Below are 16,315 nucleotides of genomic sequence, written 5' to 3'. Positions count from 1 at the left end.
GACTATCAACATCACTCTCAAAGCTAATGACCTGGCAGAATACTTTGCTGCAAATATTTAAAAAAATAGATCCTCTCTCATGTCCTTCCTCACACTCAACCTACTCTACCATCATCCTCTGCCTCTATGTCCCCCTTTAGTCACACTAATACTGAAGAAGTCCTATCTATCCTGAATAAGGTTAACCCCTCTTGTGCCCCATCAGACCCTGTTGTTCCTAAGCTAGTCAAGCTTAATACCCCTTTAGTGGCTTCTCACATCGCTGAACTTTTCAATCTGTCCTTCGACTCTGCTTGATTTCCCTCAATTTTCAAAACATCTATGGCAATCCCTCTCCTAAAAAAGCACTGGCTGACCCAAAACCAACATCTAACATTTGCCATTTCGCTCTCCTTCCACACTACTATCAAGTGCTCAAAAGGGTTGTGTTCAACAGTATTACCAATTTCATAGACATCCAAAAGATTTGAGACACCCCACAAGCAGGTTTCTGGTCTTGTCGCTCCACAGAAAATGCTTTCATGAATATGTCCAATTTCATGTCTCTGCTAAACACGCAAACCTATCCTCTATCCTAATTCTCCTTGAACTGTCTTCTGCCTTTGAGACTGTAGATCACTCTGATCTCCTTAATAATCTCTTTCTTCTTGGGATTGATCCCTTTCCTGCATTGAATCCTACCTTGCACCTCACCAATTGCCTTTCTCCTGGAGCAACCACACCACCAACTGTTGGTGAGCCAAAATGCTCTGTGTTGGGTCTGCTCCTCTTAACATTCTACACCTCTACTCTTGAGGCACTAATCTCCTCCTTTGTAATCTCATACCAAATCTTCACAGATGACTCATAGATCGTCTTCTCTTTTCCTGAACTCTACTCTGATCTCTCTATCAAAATTTACAACTGTCTCTCTGCCATTAAATATTGGATGGCTTTGCACTCTCTGATGTTAAACTCTACCAAAACATGCTCTCTCATCTCTTCCTCTGCCTAACCAGGTCCCACCTGACACTCTCCCCTACTCTTCCTCAGCTAGAAGCTTTGCATCATCTATGACCCTTCTCACACTTTCTCTAGTTTTAACACCAAAACTGAAATAGCAGCTTACCTTAACCTCCTAAATATTAGGAAAATTGGGCACCTCCTTCCTTTCAATACCGCGAAGCATCTCCGAACCACTCATGCCTTATGTAAATTGGACTACTGTTCCTGCATCCTCTTTGGTCTCCCTAACTATGCTTTCTGTCCTTTCGACAAGATCATTAACTCTGCAACCAGGACTCTCTTTGAACTCCCTCACATCACACCTACCTCCTCGTACCATCACCAGGCTGATGATGGAAAACAGGTACAGATTAAAATGTCTTCTCCTGGTTCACAAATCTATCCAGAATAAGGCACCACTGCATCTATCTTCCTCTATACAACTCTAAATGCATTCTTGTAATCTCTGCTCTGCCTCCTCACCTACCCTTGTGGTTCCTCACCTTGCCTGTGCTCCCTTTTGCTTCTGATCTTTCTCTCTTTGTTCAAAACCAAACTAAAAGCCCACATGCTCACATCTGAGATATCCTCTTAACATACCTCTCATCTGCCTTCTAGCTAAAATCTTTCACTTGCCTCTAACCTGCCTCTGTCCCTCACTTTTTGTCTCAGGCCCTTAAGCTTCTCTTGTTGCAGGACAGATCTGGTTCACTTGCCTGCCAGGTACTGTGACTATGAAGATGTTGACTGCCTCTTCTTTGTTTCCCACCAGCCAGCCTGAGTGCTCCCCCTACCTCTAGAGAGCCTTGAAGTGGGTTCTGGACTGTCCAGAAACACCAAAGTCTCAATCTTCCTCTGGGCAGCGCAGTATTCCCTTCACATGCTTCCCATGCTTCCTAGGCTTCAGGAACACCAGAAGCTTCTCTCTGCCAGCTCGCCTTCTGCTCCTTCCAGTCTGTACTGACACTGGTCCTTTCAGCTCCCTTCATATCATCCTGGGCTGCTTCCTTCTACCTCACTGCACTGTGCTGGCTCCTGCAGCTCCTCCAGGGAGGACTAGAAAAATGCTTCCTGAGTCTATCTTCCTTTTCTACTTTACAATGACCAATGAGCAGCCGGCAACAACTGGAATGCTCATTGTGGTTCTAAAGAGTATGCTTCATGTCTCTGCTGCTCCTCTTTGTCTGCGTACTTATTCCAAGTTGTCTACACCACTCATGTTGGTTCTGTGGGGCACTCTGCATTGCTGCATGCATCTTATTTGTCTCAGTGGTTGTCTATAGTAAATCTTTCAACTCCTCCTTATTCTTCCTAGTCTTATGTATTTCAACTCTTGATCTCCCTTGGGTCAGTTGTGCTCTTCATAGTCCCCATAATTTCTAGGGAAATGGTAGGATGACTAACTCAGGCCCCTCTTAGGGAAGGGGTGTTGTTAAAGTTACTGGAATGGGTCTAAAGTCAAATGATTGTTGGGGATACTGTGTTCTCCCAATATAGTAATAACTGGTCGCACAGGGGGCTTCCCCTCACATGAGATCCACCTGCTGAGTACCACCTCCAGGGGTCTATTAGGCAGCAGCCTCACCTCCCTGGCCTCATGGCAAGGGGCCTACCCTATGGAAGCAGTGACAATACACAATGTCCACTTATGTATTTCACCAGTGGCTCTTCCATTTACTCCCCTCCATACCCTGGTCATAATGTCCATCAAACTGAACCCATTATAAGAAGCTCACTGCTTTCTGCCAAATCTGATTTCTCGTCAAAAAACATTGTTTTTCCCTGTATGTAAATACGTAAATACATATATGTTTCAAAACAAACCTTTGATAAACTCAACCTAGGAAGTGGGGAAAGTCAAACAATACCTCTCAAACCACTTCTATGAGAACATTTTGACGGAAAGTATATTTCTGTAAATGGGATTGTAGATCTGGAAATCAAAATTGTGTGACACTATGCTGATAATTGAATATTGGGTAAACTGTCAGAGTTTAAGTTCAGAGTGAACATCACAGTATTCCGTAATAGTATTAATAATAATATTCCAACTAAATCAATTAATCCACTCTGATTGCAACATGTTTTCATCATTTTGATTAGCAAACATTGTTGATTATCAATGAGCCATTGATATGATTGTGACAAAGACTGGAGAATTATTTTGTCATTACTGATTATGTTTTAGAATATAAATAATTACAATATTCCATTTTTAAGTTCGCACACTGTTACAAGTGAAGAAAGAGATGTATAGAAAACATGGTCAAAATAGTTTACCTTGATTTTTGGTGAGTGTTTGAGGCAACCCATGTGACATTTTATAACTATTTATAATGGTATTATGATTAAACAACAAACAACATAGAGACTTTTGGGGAAAACTTATATTGTGACAAAAAGTTTGAATGTCTTATATTGTATGACCCTTACCTTACAGGAACAAACAGAACATCTATCCTCCTCCAAAATCCACACCTGCCCATTACGCTTCAAACCACCTTCATGTGGACAGTCTCCAGTGCAGGATGGACCTGAGGGACAAAGGCAGTCAAACCCCCCTTCCAGGTTTATGCAGGCAGAGTCGTTCCAACACGTGTGGATCCGTAAGGCACATTCATCAATGTCTGTAAGAAACAGTCAGTTTACAGAGTTGTTAGTTAAGATTACAGAGAGACCAATGCTTGTTTTATCTTGAAAGCAGAGGACATCTTTGTGAGCAACACAACAATAGATTGCCCCCATGATCTAATACATTTGTTTGCAGGACAATTTGGGGATGTTAAACACTATAGTGTATATATTAATGGAAACACATAGTTAAAGGGATGCTATGGTTACAAGTAAAATCAAAAACCCCCAGAAAACCTCCAGTTATGGTAAGGTAAGCAAACTGAACTCACGCCACCACCATGCACTGCTAAAACTAACACCCAGTACATCAAGTCCTTACAAGTGGTTGTGGGTTTTTACCAGGATACCCTTAATTTTCTACATGTTCCTTACATCATACTGACCCCCCCCCTCTGCCCTCATTGTGATTATTGTGGAGTCTGCGGACCACGCGCATGTCCGCTGACTTTGGACAATGATATATCCTGCTATTTACAAAGACATATACATGAACCAATAAGAGATATATGTAATACATTCAAAAATAAACAGTTATATGAATTCTGTTCTTCAGAAACCACAAGTATGTTTTCATGGGGTGCACAGTATAATGGAATGCACCAAGCACAAAGCTTAACTGTACACCTAATAGTACCACCTCAGTGGAACCTTGCTTACACACTGAGAAGCACCTGGCAGTTATTCCAGAAGAAGCTCTTAGAAAATAGTACGTACACTGTATTTCTTTCTCTATAATTACCATTTGTTATGTATACATAATGTATAAGAAATAGTACTATTGTTTTCTTTTAAAAGAAATGTTAAGCACACTGGACTGGTTGGAGGAACATTTCCCCAATGACAAAATGAGTGAAGAAAACAGGTGTAATTGTATACAATACATTTTTTTAAACAAACTTTGTTCAAATCTGTTCAAATATCACTATAACATGCTTTTCTTTTCAAAGTACATAGTGGGAAGGAGGAAGCAGGCCCGATAGACATGTTAGTGAACCTGAAGATGTGCCCAGACAGCCCACAACTCCAAATTCACGGAATTAACTGATGAATGAAGTTATGATCAAGAATGGACACATTAAATAATAATTTTATTCATTTCATGACATTCGTGAAAAATAATGTGACGTAAACTTTGCCCCTGTCCTGCGGACACTTGTACGCATTGACACCACATCTCACTGTGCCCCGGGCACTGCGCCTGTCCAGACATGTATCACACTTTTAATTAGTTTGGGGTCTCTGCCCCTGTCTTGCGAGCACTGGCACCCATGCATATATCATTGCCCGCCCAATAGGTGTCCGCAGGTGAGACGTCATATTCCAAGTTCGACAACGTCATCATATGACTGCACCCACCTGTCACAACAGAGGTGTTCGCGGACAGTGTCCGTACCACTGGACAGTTTAAAAAACTGCATTTTAGGCCAATCCTGGGTGTCTCAAGCTGAAATGTTACACTGGCAGAGCTCCTAGACTGTGTCTTAGTTGATCTGGCAACTTTTAAAAGTGCCATTTCTGGCTCGATATTGCACAGACAGTTGCACTGTGTGCGGACAGCCCCTCTGGAGGGACCCACCCATTACTGCTCCTCATTCTCAATTTGGCTGTCCAGTAGAGAAGACCTGCTGTTTTGTCTGTGCTTGTTGGAGACCACAATGGAATCTGCTATTGCAACTGCAATTCCCCCACCACCACCATCCGGAGGGCCTGGAGAGGGGAACAGGCGTGGTGATACAGAACAGGACCACAAGGAAGATGAAGATGAGGTACTGCAATTTCCTCTCTCCAGCTCCCTTTGTGAGTCCTGGGTGTGCCAGCTCTTTACCACCATTGGGGGTGTCCCAAAGGCTCGGGCAAACAAGGTTCAATGCACTGAGTACAAGGTTGTACTCATTTGCGGAAAATCAGGTCTGCACTCCTAAGGGACCACCTCCATGTGGCACCACCTCAAGTCCAATCACAAGCGAGCAGTGCCAAAGGACATACCTTTCTAAGGGACGACTAGGCTGACGCCCACTACCTTATTCTCATCATCTGCTCCTGTATCCACAAGGGACACTGCTGTGGGGCAGCGGGTCTCAGCGGAGGCCTCAGTGGCCATAAATAAGTACAGCAACACACTGCTCTGTAGGGGGGAGCAGTTTCAGAGTTCTTTCGAGGCCAGTGTCAAGCAACACAAGAAACACTGTCACCTACCTGATTAAGGCCCACCCAACTCCCTCTCTCCACCTGTCCCTTCGTCCCTGTGGTTGGTGCCACTTACCACCCCTCTCTTGTCGCTCCTGGGGAAAAAAAGCCCAAAATAATATAAAACACAAAAAAACACAAAAAAACTGTTCCTTTAGGAGCCACCTTTCACAGTTGAAAAATCAAAGTAACAAAAAATGTTACAGGCTCCTACACAGCCTGTGGAGTCCGCATACAGCTTAGTAGTCTGTCGACATCAGAAAAATGTATCTGGTGGTGGAATCAACAATATGTAACTCTTTTCCTTGGGAAAGTGGTGGCTCTGAAAATAATCTTTTTTTAATTTTTATTTTTGTAATTTTGTTTCAATTTTTAAAGTAAACTGACAAACATGTTACTAAACTGAACTATTTCTTTAAACTTGCAAAAAAGTAGGAATTTTGTTTTCCTGGTATTTCCATGTATTTCGTTTTGCACCTACTGATAAATACTTTGCATATTTACAAAAACTGCTTCAAAGAATTATGAATGTTTTGCAGATAAATCTGATTACCCGCATTAGTAAGATGTACGCCATCTCTGTGGAAAATGTTGGCAATGTAAAATGTAGCATTTTCATTATTGAAAGACGTGTCGGGCCAACATCTCCCAAAAATGCAAACACACAGCTTTGTTGACATTGCACATCACTTTCTCTATTTTTGGACCAAATTAACTCAAGCACATCCAAATCTGTCTCTGGGCAATGCAAGAGAAAATCAGTTTTGAATTGGTGAACATTTGCTTCAATTTGCCAAATGTCTCCTTCATTGCAAATTGCAGTGAAGTGCCAGTCACATACCCTAAACTGTTCCCTCCACAATGAACAATGATAATGTATGAATGTTTCAGTGTGACCATATTTACACAAAATGGGAGCAAGTCCACACACTTCATGCTGGGCACACCATACCATTCTACATGAACATCACCAAATGCAAGATTTTCAGCCACTCCACAGTGCTGAGCATACACCTTCAGCCAATGGATCCACTTGTCCCCCAAAATCCATACACTCTGCCTCCTCAAACACATAGCCATAGCCATAGCCATCTGCAGTCCACTCAGAAAACAAAGCTTCTGCAAGACTCTCTTCTTGTATAACACACCAGGAAACCTTATTAGCTAATGACCTGGGCTGCACAGCCCCATTTCCATGCCTTACACCATTAAAAGTCCTGGATATGGCACGTGCCGTCTGTGGACAATTGTGGTGTCCATGGAGAGATCGCCCAATTGAAGGGGGTGGGAGCGAAATTAAATACAATGTTATTTAATCTTTAGGGGTGGCTCTGAGAAGAACATTTTATTTGTTTTTATTTTCAGTTTGAATTTTTTTAGGGGCTTTTTAGTTTTTCTTTTCCTGCAACTACTTTTCACTTGCAGTCCACATTATTTTCACAGGGATTTTCTGAGTGCATTTTGAACGTTTTGGAGAAACATTTAATTACCAAAATCAGTGAAAGTCATGCCATCCATCAGAAAATTATGTACACCATCTGGCACAATGTTTCTCTTTGGAAAATATGTCATCCAAAAGCCATTCAAAAATGAACATACCCCTTTGTTTGCAAGGCACCTTCCTGCTTCTTGTTGGGTACAAAACACATTGGTGCATCTCCATACTGCCTTAGGAAGTATGTGTGAAAAGATTATCTTTCCATATGGAAATAGTTCCATTAATGCTTGCAGCTTATGTTTCAATGGCATCTGAAAAGATATTGTACTGATGTAGCCCAAACTATGTCCTCCACAATGTACCACAATGAAAACTGGACATTGAAAATGAGACATGTTTTTGCAATCTGCAAATAAACTCTCCCAGTTTTGGCCTGGGACACCATACCAAGAAACCCACACTCCCTCCAATACAATGTTAGCAGGAATGCCACAGATATCTGTGTACCTTTAAAGATTCAGCATCCTAGAATCTCCCACCATCCACAGAGTAAGCCCTCTCAAAACAACAACCTCAGCCATCTTCCCTACCCACAGAAATGAAAATAACTGCTACTCTCTCTTCCTATGAATCACAACTGTTCGTGTCTTGGAGCGGAAGGAAAACCCTATTCCGAGCTTAACATGCTTGAGGTATGGATCTTCATCTAATACATTGTATGTCTATCACTGCACCCGTATCCCCATTGCTCAAACGAAGATGTAAGCTTCTAGTATGGGAAGAACTGGCTAGATCATACCGGCCTATTATGGCTGCATAGACCTTCTAGCATAGTTAATATTAGGGCCTGCAAAGGTTGGCTCTATTCCAGTCTGCATGATCAATATCCACACCTCCCCTCGCACTGCCCCACAGTAGCCAGCTAAAAATACTCACTGTCCCAACTGCATGAGTCTTAGTGTTATGCGTCATATCCCTAGCACTCTTGTCTCCACGCAGTATAATTTGTGACATACCCTGGGACCCCGCTCACTCATAATTATCATGCCCTTGGCATACCCAGCTATATTGCCCTTGCATATTGTGAACTGCCTATGTTTGAGAACCCCCTGCTCACCTGTACACTGTCCTGTAGGCCCAATTAGCTATAAATTAAACTTGCCTATTGTGAACTGACTATGTTTGAGAGCCCCCTGCTCACCTGTACACTTCTTTTAGGCCCACTTAGCCTTACGTTGAATCTGCCTATTGTGAACTGTTTATGTTTGAGAGCCCCCTGCTCACCTGTACACTGTGATGTAGGCCCAATCAGCTATAAGTTAAACTTGCCTATTGTGAACTGCCTATGTTTGAGAGACCCCTGCTCACCTGTACACTGTGCTTTTAGGCCCACTTAGCCTTAGTCGAATCTGCCTATGGTAAACTGCCTATGTTTGAGAACCCCCTGCTCACCAGTACACTGTGCTTTTAGGCCCACTTAGCCTTAAGTCGAATCTGCCTATTGTGAACTGTCTATGTTTAAGAGCCCCCTGCTCACCTGTACACTGTGCTTTAGGTGCCTATGTTTGAGAGTCCCCTGCTCATTTGTACACTGTGCTTTAGGCCCAATTAGCTATAAGTTAAACTTGCCTATTGTGAACTACCTATGTTTGAGAGCCCCTTGCTCACCTGTACACTGTGCTCTTAGGCCCACTTAGCCTTAAGTCGAATCTGCCTATGGTGAACTGCCTATGTTTGAGAGCCCCCTGCTCACCTGTACACTGTGCTTTTAGACCCACTTAGCCTTAAGTTGAATCTGCCTATGGTAAACTGCCTATGCTTGAGAGCCTCCTGCTCACCTGTACACTGTGCTTTAGGCCTAATTAACTATAAGTTACATTTGCCTATTGTGAACTGCCTTTGCTTGAGAGCCTCCTGCTCACCTGTACACTGTGTGTTAGGCCTACTTAGCTATAAGCTAACCTTGCCTATTGTGATTGCCTATGCTTGAGAGCCTCTGTTTCACCTTACACTTTGTGCTTTAGACCGACTCAGCCATAAGTCGAATCTGCCTATTACAACTCACAGCTCACTGCTAAATATGCCAGGCCATAGCATCTTCTACATCCCCACGCTACTAATCATCCTACAACTGATCTTTAACCTAGCAATCAATCCTAATGGAACCCTCAAAGATGAGAACAGTTCCCTCCCATTCAACCCTGCTATCATGGTGCTCATGCCCAGTAGTCTTGCCCTTTCTAATCACCAGTCCTCAGGAGACTACACTATGGTCCCTTGCACCACACCCAATAGAAATCTTAAATACGTGCCAGACTTCCCCAAATTTACGAGCCTCTAACTAGATCTCTACAACCTTCTAACAAGAAAACCAATTGCGCCCACATTACGACACCCACCACAGTCACAAGGCCTGCCACCCATTCCACCTCCTGCGCCTCTGACAATTATACTACTAGACACCTCTCCAAAGCTTCTGCTCCCAACAGCCCTACCTCCTGCTTAACTGAAATCAAAGCAGACAATCAATCCCTTAAAGGAGCTCTCCTTAATTCTAGGTCTCTGGTGGCTCATGTCATTGACATAGCCGACCTAATCACAGAAGACAGTCTAGAATTCCTAGCCATAACGGAATCCTGGCTACATAATGACGCAGCACCGGCACTCTCGACTAGCCGTCCCAGCAGGGTATACTATTTCTAGACAAGAAAGAAGTGGATCCTGAGGCAGAGGAATAGCTATCATATCAGAGAGAATATATCTATGAGAATAGTTGCTCCACAATACCTGTTATCATGCGAATCCCTCTCTATTAAATTACCCTTAAATAATTCCCAATCACTTACCATGCATGTAATATATAGACCTCCTGGTCCCATTGGCACATTTGAGGAGGACCTGCATAACATACTCACCAGTGATCTCAAACCCACCTCCCAAGTACTGTATCTTGGTGACTTTAACTTAGGCCTTAATGATCCCTCGGATAAACAGGCCCTACAAATAGCAAACTAACTCAATACATTAGTACTAACACAAAAGGTGAATGCCCCTACCCATATCAAGGGCAGAACCTTGGACTGGATAGCTGACTACAACTGCTCAGCCACTATCACCTCTATCTCTCCCCTATCCTGGACTGACCACTCGCTCATATCCTTTTTTTTTGACACTTTATTTTTGGTATTTGCAAAACAGAAAAAACAAAGTCATAACCAAACATACATGGAAGTGACTGTACCTTTGCACCCGCCTCCCCTTCCTCCCGCCCCCCCTCTCCTCCTGTTCACTCCCCACACCCGAGCCTGAGTCAGTAAAATTCCGCCGTTGAGTACAGCAGTCGTACTGGGACGTGTGTCTTTGGGACCCTTTTGGGATTCTGGGGTTGCACTTCTGGATGAGTCTTTGCTTTCGGTGGACAACAAATAAGCGATATATGGGCCCCAGATGTCGGGAGGTCGAGCATGCAGGGGGAGAAGTTTGATGAAGTTCACCTCTGTGTCGTGACAATATGATACGTCTTGTAGCCATTGCTGAGCTGTAAGTATAGGTCCTTTTCCCCAGGCCATTGCTATTCTTCTACGTGCCAACAATAGCAGCGGCCCTCCCAGCTTGCGTACTGCATGGGGGAGGTATTTAGTGAGCCCTAATAGAGTAATCTTGGGGTCTGGTTCGATGAGTGTGTCTACAATTGCTGATGTTTTTTCCAATATTGAAACCCAGAAGTGTTGTATCGGTGGACAGGCCCATGCGAGATGGATAAAGTCCGCTGACGGATTACCACAACGGCCACATTGTGGGGGAGTCGCGGGATGGTAGTGATGAATTCTGGCAGGGGTATGGTATGCCTGGTGAATGAATTTCAGGTGAATTAGTTTGTATCTCGTGTTTAGTGATACTCTCTGCGCCTGTGTTAAAATATAATCTCAGTCCTCATCTGGGATGGGGCCTGGAGCGCTCTTTCCCATCGCCCCCTAGATGCTGTCGGGTTCGGGCGGTATCTGCTATGACAGACTTTTATAGCATTGAGACCAGCTTACCTTCCCCCTGTGATTCAATAACCCCGTGGAGTAGCTGCCAGGTCTTGGGCTGGTGGGGAAACGAGGGTAGTATGGTTTGTAAGGTGCCTTTGAGGCAGAAGTAGATGAATGTGTCTAGGGCAGTGGAGGCCCCGCAAGTTTTGGCCTGTTGGGGGGTAAGGAAATGCCCGTCTATGAAGAGGTCTCCTATACACTTACATTTTAGCTTGTCCAGCCATGTCAAATAGACTTTTTCCGCGGACAGCGGGACCCCGGGACTGGATTTTACCGGAAGTAGGGGAGAAAACCTGGTCTGGACTTTGGATTTCAGCGCTATTTTTTTCCATATGGTAATGGTGGTGAACATCGGGTTTAGGGAGTGGTGTGGGGTTTGTGTCGTGCCTAAAATCGCGGCTCTGAGCAGATTCGGGGATGCCAAGGCCCGCTCAAGTTGGACATGGGGACGAATGAATTGAGTAGCATACCAGTGCCCCAGAAATTCGACTTGTGCTGCCCAGTAATATCGTTCTACGTCGGGAAGAGCTACCCCACCTTTTTTAACTGGCTGAATTAATGTCTTATAGGCTATTCTGGCTGGTTTACCCACCCAAAGCAGTTCGAGAATCATGCTCCGTAGTCGTTGGAGATGTTTTTGGGGCGCTAGGAGAGGGATATTTACAAATAAATAAAGAGGTTTGGGGAGTATCACCATTTCTACCAGCGAAACCCGACCACATAGAGTGAGTGGTAATGATTTCCATCTCTCCACTTTCACCTGCAATGATTGAAACACTTTGCCGTAGTTATCTTGGAACAAGGTTGGTGATCACTGGCTAAGTGGATGCCCAGGTAGCGCACATTAGAGTTTTCCCATTTGAAGCCATAGTCATCTTGGAATTGTTGGGTCTGCGAATATGACATACTTACTGTGGTTGACCTTTAATCCGGAGAAGTTGCCGAATGTTATTATATCGCTTATTACTGGATTTAAGTTTGTTAACGGGTCACGTATAAAAAGGGCGATATCATCTGCGTATAGTGAGATTATTAGCCTATGGGGACCGAAGGACAGGCCTCTCTGTATATGCCGTGCCCGAAGATCTGAGGCTAGTGGCTCCATCACCAGTGCAAAGAGCAGGGCGGACAGTGGACACCCCTGCCTAGTCCCCCTCTGGAGGTTGATTGCCCCCGATCTAGTTTTCCCTAGGATAACGTTTTAGCGGGGTTGATTATACAGCAAGGCTACTAGATGGAGGTACCTTTTGCCCAGGCCCATTCTCTGTAGGATTTCAAAAAGGAATGGCCATTCGATTGAGTCAAATGCCTTTTCGGTGTCTAAAAGGACTGCCACCGCTTGGTGTGTGGGATCTAATGCCTCCATGACCCCAAACATGCGTGTTATACCAAATGTTGTATTGTGGCCTGGCACAAATCCGGCTTGGTCAGCTAGGACCATTGCTGGCATCAGGGGGATGAGTCTGGAAGCAAGGATCTTGGCCAATATTTGTTATCTAAGTTGATCAGAGATATTGGCCTGTATGAGTCGCATTCTTCCGGTGGTTTGCCAACTTTATGTAGTAGTATCATGTTTGTTTCTCGGAGGGTCGGAGGGAGTGATACAACCTCAAGCGCCTCCTCATAAACCTGTTGTAATAGTGGGGCAAGAATGGGTGTGTATGCTTTATAGAACTCTCCTATAAACCCATCTGGGTACTTGGTAGATCTTTAATGACCAGGAGGATTTCTTCTATTGTGATTGGTGAGTTTAAGGGTTCCCTTAACATGGCCTCCACACAAAATAGTTCTATATCTGCCAAGTAGTGTGACAGTTCCTTCTGGGAGGTGCTGAATTTGGTCCCATATAGGTTCTGGTAGAAGCTGCGGAAGGATTCCGCTATTTCCTTTTCGGTATGCACTAGGGTGCCCTGGGGATTCCGAATCCGCTCAATTTGCGCAGGCTTACGGTCCGCAACTATCAGCCTTGCAAGAAGGGCGCCTGGCTTCTGACCCTCCCTGTATTGACGGACTCGATGGCATTGCGCTAAGAATTTCAGTTCTCTGTCCGCCGCTGCTCTGAACTTGTCGAGTTCGGTCTTCAGCGATGCCAGCACCTGCGGTCCCGGTGAGTTTAATTGTAATTGTTCAAGCTCTTTCAATTTAGCCTCGCTCTGTGCTAATTCACGTCTGATGAGTTTCAGGATTCCTTGTTCTTTGGTAAGACAAATCCCTCTGATGTAGCATTTCAGAGATTCCCACAGGGTCCCGGCGGATGATACTGAGCCCTGGTTGATGTCAAGGAACAATAAAATTTCTGTGCGTAGTTCCTCGGCAAAAACCTGATCTTGCAGGGACCCCGGCTTGAACCTCCAGTGCCTCCTCCGCTCCGAGAGATCTGGCGGGGCGTATTCAACAGTGACGGCCGAGTGGTCAGACATGGATCTGGGCAGTATTTGGCTGTTTGACCATTGATCTAAACTGTATGTGGACACTAGGATGTAATCCAGCCGGGAGCTCATTTGGTGGACCCAGGATTGGAATGAAAAGTCACGAGTCTTGACATGTTGGCGTCTCCAAATGTCCACGAAGTCATAGGCCTTGCAAATCCCGTGAACCTGGAGAGCCGCCCTGGAAGGCTCTGTAGAGGTTGGGTGCGATTTATCTTTCCGAGGGTCGAGAGCGGTGTTCAAGTCTCCTGCCCATATGATTGTTACGGATCTTGTCTCTCCCAGGTGTGTCATTGCCCAATCAAAGTTATTATGACTGTCTGTATTCGGTCCGTATGAATTTATAATAATAAACTCTGTATTTTCCAGAATGCCATGAACCAGAAGTGACCTCCCTTCTTCATCGCTCTTGGTTGCAATCAGTCTGAATTTCACTGTTCTGTTTATTAGGATTGCCACTCCCCTAGCATATGAAGAATAGGACACAAAGTACCTGTGGCAGCCCCAGTCACGTGCCCATCGACTCTCTGTTCCGGGGAGGAGGTGTGTTTCCTGAACCAAGGCGATTACCACTTTGTGCCACCGGAGGTATTGTGACATTTTCCTGGTTTTAGTCAGGTTATTGCCCCCTTTAATGTTCCATGTGGCAAGCTTGAATGTTGTGGATGGTAAAATTTTGTTTGTTTATTGCCCAAAATGTCAGACTTAATTTGCTGCGCAGTGACCCAGTTATTTTGTTTGAATCTTCGGGTTCTGAACTGCGGGACTTCTTCAGTGCTTTCTTTGGGTGTCTCCAGGTGGCGGCCGGGGGAGGTACGACCCCCCCAACAAGTACGCTTCCATAACATGAACCCTTTCCCCTCCCAATCATAGGCAACCCCAACTCGCCCATTAGCTTTCCCCCCCAATGTCCCCTAACATAAATTAGCGGCACCTGGGCGCAAAGGAACTCCCGAGGTCCAGCGCATCTTAACTCTAATGTTGTTTTCCTGAATCCGGGGGATCATTTTGAGCGGTGCAGGGTAGCCGGCCTCCAGGTTTGGATGTGCCTCAGGGTGGGTCACCATTTGCTCGGTCTCTCCTTAGTGATCTTGAATTGTCTATATTTTGTTTGCACCCCAGTTTATTGAGAAACAAATTTGCCTCTTCGGGAGTGTTGAAAAATTGTGATCTGCCATCGTGTTGAACCCGCAATTTGGCAGGGTGGAGCATGGAGTACGTCAATTTGTTGTCCTGTAGTCGTCGTTTCACTCCTGTGAACGTTCTGCGTAGTGCTTGGACCGAGGGGGAGAAGTCGGGGAAAAATTGGACGTTGTCCCCATCATACTGCAGGTTCCCTTTTTCCCTAGCGAGGCGAAGAATAGTATCTCAGTCCTTGTAATTGAGCAGTCTCGCTATAATCGGGCGGGGGACCCTCTGGGAACAGGTCGGTTGGTTGGTACCCTGTGCGCTCGCTCCACCACGAATAGATTGGACAGTGCTTGGCTTCCAAATAATTCTCTGCACAGGTTTTCAACAAAGTCTTCCATTTTTCTCGTGGGTTGCTGCTCTCTTACCCCCAGGACCCTAATGTTGTTCCGGCGTGAATGCCCTTCTAGGTCCTCGTTTTTGGTCATGACAGCTTTCATTTGTGTTTCCAATGTTGTAACCTTAGTGGACATGGAGGCCATATTATCCTCTACATCGGAGATACGTTGTTCGTCAGTGTCTAGCCTGTCCCCATGTTTGTCCAGCCGATGTTGTAGCTGGTCGACTTTGGTGGACAGGGAGTCCAGAATACTGTCTATGTTGCCGATTCCCGCTTTTAACTCGAGCAAGATTTCTTTAATGTCTATGCTATGCGCGGGTTCATCATCCCTGGGCATGTTCTCCTCCGGTTGCTCTTGCTGCTCGTGTGCTTTCGGGGCTTTCATTATGGTTCCTGCCTCAAATGTTAGCTTCCGCTGAGACTTGTCTGATTTCCCCATTTCATTGTTGGTGGTGTGATTGAGCCGAGTGTGTTGGGGTGATCGCCCAATTTCCTCCTTATTTGTCGCCTTCCCAAGTGAGTGTTGGTAGTCCCAGTGATCTGCCGCTCGGGTTGAGGCGGCTATGGCAATCCTGTAGCTAGCTCGCCAGTGTAGGCTAGACCTTATTGGGGTTGCAATGTTTCTCAGGGTGGCCTGCTGTATGTTTCTTCCGGCACTGTCTGGGGGAAGCGTGAGGGGGCTCAACTCCAGTGGCAGTCTTCGGCCCAGTCGCTATGCTCCAAGTAATGCCTGTGGGGAATGGGCTGCACCTCCAGGGCATCTCTGTCGCCTGTTCTAGCCCTCCTGTGGCGAGGTGAGGCACCCCGGACACTGCGTGCGTGCATGTGGGAGAATGCTCACTGTCCACCCGCCCGTGGCCCCCCCGCATGCGACGCTGTTTCAGAGCGGGCTCGAATCACGGGGCCCACTCGAGTGCTGATAATGGCCGTCCGACTCCCGCGGACCGGCACAGGAGCCCACCGGCCTTGTCGTGCTGCGTTTCGTTTGTGTTCTCCCCACAGGGGGAGGCTGCGAAGCACTGTTGGTGCGGACCTCCTTCTCTCCTTTTCACCTGCCCTTCAGGCCTCCCCGGGCGTCCCC

The 16,315-nt window shown here is 45.5% G+C and overlaps 1 protein-coding gene across 1 annotated transcript in view; it reads right to left on the bottom strand.

Moving 5' to 3' along the window:
• The window catches only part of NELL1 (neural EGFL like 1), a 6,602,686-nt gene that overhangs the window by 271,264 nt on the left and 6,315,107 nt on the right, over positions 1–16,315 (bottom strand). Inside the window, exon 17 of the mRNA XM_069623485.1 lies at positions 3,418–3,611. Within this exon, the coding sequence (XP_069479586.1) occupies positions 3,418–3,611 (194 nt within the window). The remainder of the gene's footprint in view (positions 1–3,417; positions 3,612–16,315) is intronic.

The sequence above is a fragment of the Ambystoma mexicanum genome, chromosome 11 (genome assembly GCF_040938575.1).
Source record: "Ambystoma mexicanum isolate Mex_15411 chromosome 11, UKY_AmexF1_1, whole genome shotgun sequence".
Classification (NCBI taxonomy): domain Eukaryota; kingdom Metazoa; phylum Chordata; class Amphibia; order Caudata; family Ambystomatidae; genus Ambystoma; species Ambystoma mexicanum.
This window is presented reverse-complemented; position numbering and strand designations above follow the sequence as displayed.